Genomic DNA, 5,855 nt, shown 5'->3' with positions numbered 1-5,855 from the left:
TACGAAATCTGTTACAAATGCGATCTGTTACGAATGTGGTCCTACAACGCTCTACAGAACATTCTTTACACCCATATGAAACATTCTAGCAAAATAAAAGCAGAATCGGTTTGACCGAGTGTTCATTATGGGTAATAGAATGTGTGACCCCCTTTACGCCCCATAGTGCCGGCTAACATGGAATTGTATGAAAACACTTCTAGTCACCAAAGTACAAGAAAATGTAACAACGTGTCTAAGCATGGAGAGATATTTACGACCGCCAAACAGCACTCTTAAACCTTTTTGCGATAGTAAATAAAATATGTAAAAGATCTTTTGGAAGCAAAGAACGCAAACAAGCAAAATAATAGCAGACTCGGCATGACAGAGTCTGATTATGAGAGGTAACGAAATGTACAATACCATGAGTATGTTTTTCTTGAAATTTTTATTTTAATAACAATGGCGGATCAGTTTATTAACATAAATTAGTGAATCATGATAAAAACACTGCGTTACAACAGCTATGTTAGCCGTCCCAATTCCGGATAACTCTTACAATTTTGTCGTGCCGTCATAAAGTTTTGAGTCTGACACTTGGCTCATTGGAAGTTTTTCTACGTTTGATTTCTAAGAAAGTAATAACACATATGTGATTAAGGTCATTTAATGATAAATAATAAATGACAGAATTTTTATGTGACTGCTTAACATAGTGCTATTTACACAATAAGACAAGCATTTTAAAATTGCTGAACTATGCAAAATTTTAATGAAATCAAATGTTGGTGCGGAAAAACTGCCACCTATTGCGCAAGCAATAACTCAAACGTTATAATGGCGACACAGTCGTTAACGTTGACTTTCTACAGGTAAATACACAAAATAGACTTATCTTAGGCAAAAGAAGTATGTTGGCTAAATTGCTTAATATAACTGGTGATTTTGCATATCAATTGATAGCACGTTGTAATTTAAATGGTGCCAAGATAATTAAAGCTTTGTTTTAAAAAAGGAGCCAAAAATATGCATCCTCTCTCTCTGTAAGGTTTGAACACTTCCTAAACCTGACTTATTCGCCAGGAAATCGAATATCTCCGAACTTTGATCAAATGACAAAACCTCTTTTGGGGCTTTCATATATTCGGCAATACGTTTTTCCGTTTCACCTATGCTCTTTGCACAAAGCTTTACACTCACAAATATCTGTGACGAATTCCTCTGCAAAGATTCTATCTCTGTCTTTCTTTGTGTCAGCTCTGCAAGCGAATCTTCGATTTCATTCATCTGTTTTTGAACCTTTGCGTCAATGTCTACAAATTTCTCATTTAGCTCCTTAATGCAAGCGTTTTCCAGTCGATCGATAATTTGTAGAAGTTCTTCTTTGTTGTGCCGTATACCTCTTGTACATTTCTCCTTAGCTTCTTTTAATTCATCTCTAGTGTGCTGTTGACGTTCCTTCAACACTTTCAAATTCTGCAAAGCCTTCGATAAGCTGTTATTTATAGATGACGCTTCTGTCGCTGATGGGTTGTTCCTTACATGGTCTGGTATGTAATGAGGATAACATGATCTGAATAACGAAACCAGAATTACACATAAGAAAGTAAACATCCAGTCGTTTCTCTATTACATCAGATATGAAACTTCTGTCAATTAACATAACGCTGTTTCCTTGTACATATAAAGACCTGTTATGTGTTCTTAAATAACAGAACATTAAGAATGATTTACTACAGCTTCATAAGAAACACTTATCAAGTTATAGAATCAGACTCAATACCTCTAAGGAAACCCCCATACTGTACTGAACTCGACAGTCAAGCATATGTATGTACAATACTTTGATAATAATGACTTTGTCTATACGAATTTTTACGTTTAATTAGATAAATCATTTATGATAAAATAAATATTAAGATAGACATTTTACGGTGGAAGAAAACGCGAAGTGCCCTTCCGGGCATTATTTCTGGCACGGGCTTGCACCTGGGTAGAAATACGGACCTTCCGTATGCGAGCTGGATGGCTTCCTGGAGTTTCGAACCAACAGCGGTGAGGGAGACCGCGGAAGACCGCTGGTTTTATTGTCAGACAGTATATCCACTGGAACACTGGGTCCGCTCTCACCCAGCCGCGGAGGATTATTGATATTAAAACAGACAATTTCACAAGGTTAATGAGGCATGTAAGAAGGAAAATTTATTAAATACCCGTGATTTTTGTTGATGCAAACAGAACATCCGACCACATCATGTCTCTCACAGTAGTAATCAATCAATTTCGCTGCATGGCTCTTACAGGTTTCCGTCGGCACCGAAGGCAAACTGGCCTTCTCATTACCACCGGAATTCCCAACAAGGGTATGTCCACAAAGAGCCGAGAAACTGTTATGTAATGTCACGCAGTTAGAGCACAAATATTCCCAACATTGTATGCAGTATTTTTCCGCTTTACTAGTTCTGCCTTGTTTTGAGCAGGGCAAACATGAAACAAAATGTTTTCCAGTAGCATTACCATCGGCCATATTTGCAACAATCATCCATACAGTTAATCAGTGACAGCGTGTTTATCAACAATCTGATACTGAATAAGCACATAAAACGAACTGATAAACATTTCATCATGTGCATTTCATTTTATCAAAATTTGATATTGAATAGGCACATAAAATGAACTCTATGTAATCAGTTAAATTTATGCATTTCTACATGTAATGGCCGCCAATTTTAATTTGCCACGCCAAAATGTGGCAAAAACAGCAAGTACTTCTGTACATGCTATCTTAAAAATTCTTTCGCAAAAGTAAAGTACTTTAAATTCTCATGCACGCCATACTTTTCAATTTGATTTTATACCACCAACAAAGCTGCAGTCAACATTAAAAACTTAACTTTCCCATGGGAAATGCTATTTTCCCATAGGAATGCGGTCTTTTCCCATGGGAAATCCACTTTCCCATGGGAAAATAACTTTCCCATGGGCAGAACATATGATAAATTTCCCATGGGAAAGTGGATTTCCCATGTGAATTTCCCATGGGAAATATATTTGTTTCTTAAAATGATAAATCATTATCTTTTAAACTTATTCTACACTAGGCACATCATACAATGACTTTGGAAAAAGTTATTTGTCATTTTATCATTTTACAGATTTTCCCATGGGAAACCGTTCCCATATTTTGGCCATGGGAGGACATTCCTATGGGAATAATTTCCTATGGGAATAATTTCCTATGGGAAATATTTCCTACAGGATATATTTCCCATGGGAAATATTTCCAACGGGAATGAATTCTGGTGGGAATATTTGATATAAAATGAGACATGTGTATAATTTTCCAAAATACTTGATAAGAAACTGAAAATTCTAAACTGAATAATACCTTTATAGATGGAAGTCGTCGATACTGTCGTTTAAATTGGGATCAAATTGGAATTCTAATACGATCCGATCTATTTTCCTATTAAACAAAGAAGGCAGAAAACAGAAAATTATTATACAACTGTTCTGACGTCACAATTATTACGTCATGGCGTCAAACGGCATAGAAGCGCGCTGGAAAAGAAACCGATTGACGTGCAAATATTTAATGAATGTCGTCAAGGATGTACTTAAAAATCCTTGGTAACGTGTTAGAATCGAAATAATATATCTCATTATGTGATTTGCTGCGCCCTCATGATATAATTCTTTCGCATCTGAATTCCAAACAATGATTTATTCAGCGACAAATCACTGAATGAGATATATTATTTCTTAAATAGGGTATGTCAAATGGGAAATAGAGAATGGTCATGAGTCTTCTACAGGCGATATTTCTTTTCACGGGGCCTCGGTGGCCGAGTGGTTAAGGTCGCTGACTTCAAATCATTTCCCTTCTAATCGATTTTGGTTCGAGCCTCACTCGGGGCGTTGAATTCTTTACATGTAGGAAGCCATCCCGCTGGCATACGTGAAGGTCGGTGGTTTTCTACCTACCCAGGTGCCCGCTCGTGATGAAAAAATGCACGGAGTGGCAACTGGGGTCTTCCTCCACCATTAAATCTGAAATCCCATATGAACCTATCATGTTCGGTGCGACGATAAATCAAAACAAAAAAATCTTTTCACACTTAATTTCAATACTGCAAAATTACATCTAAACCACACAGCTTGATCTGGAATTAACTAGTCATACTAACTCTATTAAGGCTGGACACGAAATGAGTCTATCTTTGCGGCCATGTAAAATCGTGATCAACGAAGCACATCCCGTGCAGTCTGATCATGATCTGCACTGTTCGCCATTCATCGGTAATCCTATTGTAAGCACCCCGTTTAAAAAAGTTCATTGTACTGTCCAAACTGAAAGATACATTTTCATTATAGAAATTCAGCAGGGTAAAGGCTAAATATAGTTTAACATATTCCCACTCTCTCTACGTTTCAAATGTCAAAAATCTGAAAAAAAGTTGAATAGAACAAACACTAGCTTTAATCTAAATCCTAAAGTGAAAAAAGTGTTCATTAATCGTTCTGTCTCAAATGACGCCTACTTGATCAAATAGGCTCCCTGTAATAGCTCCTGCGCTGGAACTAGGATGGTTTTCTAATCATAAACGTTAGCAATATTTCCGTATAACCTCTTTTTCTGTTTATGCATACAATTAAAACACTGTGAAACTACAAAAAAAAAAACTGACCAAGGCTGTAATGAGTATCATTCCATCACCAAACTCCTTTTTCAAAATTATTTATTGATCGTAGTAGTGCTAGTCTGCACGTGACAAGTCTGCAAACAGCACAGTCGCGATTGAAAACAATCCCATTAATCTGGTTTGCTGTCATTATCACATTATAAAATATAATATTTATATTATATACCAGATGGTGTACTGAATTAAATCTAAAAAAGATATTGCTAATCTAAAATATTCTATTATAATATATGTATGTTATTTAATCTGACAAAACTATTTCGTTCACAAAATGAAACTACGTTTTGTATTGTGTGGTCCAGTTTTGTTTGTATTGTTTTGTATTTTATCTCTAAATAACACGGATTACCTTTTTTTGGAGATTACCTATTATTTACGAACGCCCAATAAAGGAACCAATGTATTCATAAAAATCGAGGCTTCACAATCTGTCTTGATTCAACTTAAAACTATAGGGAGAACAGAAGCTACAACAAATTGGCCGAGTTTGTTAGCGAACAAAATGCGATGCAGGTACATATATTATTTTAAGGATCAAGGTTGAAACGTATTTTTTTTAAAAATTTAAGTCAGGTGTCTGTGCTCATTTTACATAATGCACATGAGAGAGAGATAAAAATGAGGACATGGTCTTCTATAAAATGGTGGGGGAGAGGGATTGGAACTCCACTGCCCGAGATATAGTTTTTCGTATAAAAACAACCAAAATGTAGATCCCTGGGCCGTTTGGAGAGGGCCTCATACGACGCTTCCTATGCGATATATTGTTGTCGAGGGATAACCCACCGAGAGTTTTAAAGCACGAAAGTTGAATTCTTATAAAACGAAAGTATAACTGTGAGCATGGGCAGTGTGTCCTCCATCTAGGTTTGTTATCTTTTTGAACATCCTGCATAAACAAAAAAGGTGAATCTGTGTGTGTTTTATGGTTCTTAGATATATTTTTTCTTGCACACCCGGACTGCCCCTTTCCGGGATTTTTAACCCATGCCGGCAAAACCCAACTGCCCCCGCATTCCAGATACTCCGAGCTGTATTGTGGGACATACCAAAGTTCATGCACTGAAAATATATTTTTTATGTTAAAAACACGAAAAAAAAAAGCAGTACATCTCTCCTTACCTGATAGGATATTTACGATTCAAAATACTTAGATACCATAAGAACATA

The 5,855-nt window shown here is 36.3% G+C and overlaps 1 protein-coding gene across 1 annotated transcript; it reads right to left on the bottom strand.

The window, feature by feature from the left end:
• Positions 1–411: 411 nt before the first annotated feature.
• On the bottom strand, positions 412–2,594 carry LOC123536943 (E3 ubiquitin-protein ligase TRIM33-like). Its single transcript, XM_045320458.2, has 2 exons — positions 2,196–2,594; positions 412–1,555 (listed from the first exon to the last, which is right to left on the bottom strand). The coding sequence occupies exons 1-2, from the start codon at positions 2,522–2,524 to the stop codon at positions 976–978; spliced, it is 909 nt and encodes a 302-aa protein (XP_045176393.1). The 5' UTR covers positions 2,525–2,594; the 3' UTR covers positions 412–975.
• Between the last annotated feature and the right edge of the window lie 3,261 nt (positions 2,595–5,855).

The sequence above is a fragment of the Mercenaria mercenaria genome, chromosome 17 (assembly GCF_021730395.1).
Source record: "Mercenaria mercenaria strain notata chromosome 17, MADL_Memer_1, whole genome shotgun sequence".
Classification (NCBI taxonomy): domain Eukaryota; kingdom Metazoa; phylum Mollusca; class Bivalvia; order Venerida; family Veneridae; genus Mercenaria; species Mercenaria mercenaria.
Note: the sequence above shows the minus strand (reverse complement) of the source record. Positions and strands in the feature narration are given on the sequence as shown.

What these genes read in the sequence shown, in the direction of transcription:
- LOC123536943 (XM_045320458.2), bottom strand. Translation starts at nt 2,524, where the DNA reads ATGATTGTTGCAAATATGGCCGATGGTAATGCTACTGGAAAACATTTT. An exon ending in TGCATCAACAAAAATCACGG is followed by an intron (nt 1,556 to 2,195) that starts GTATTTAATAAA and finishes TTCGTTATTCAG; the next exon opens with ATCATGTTATCCTCATTACA.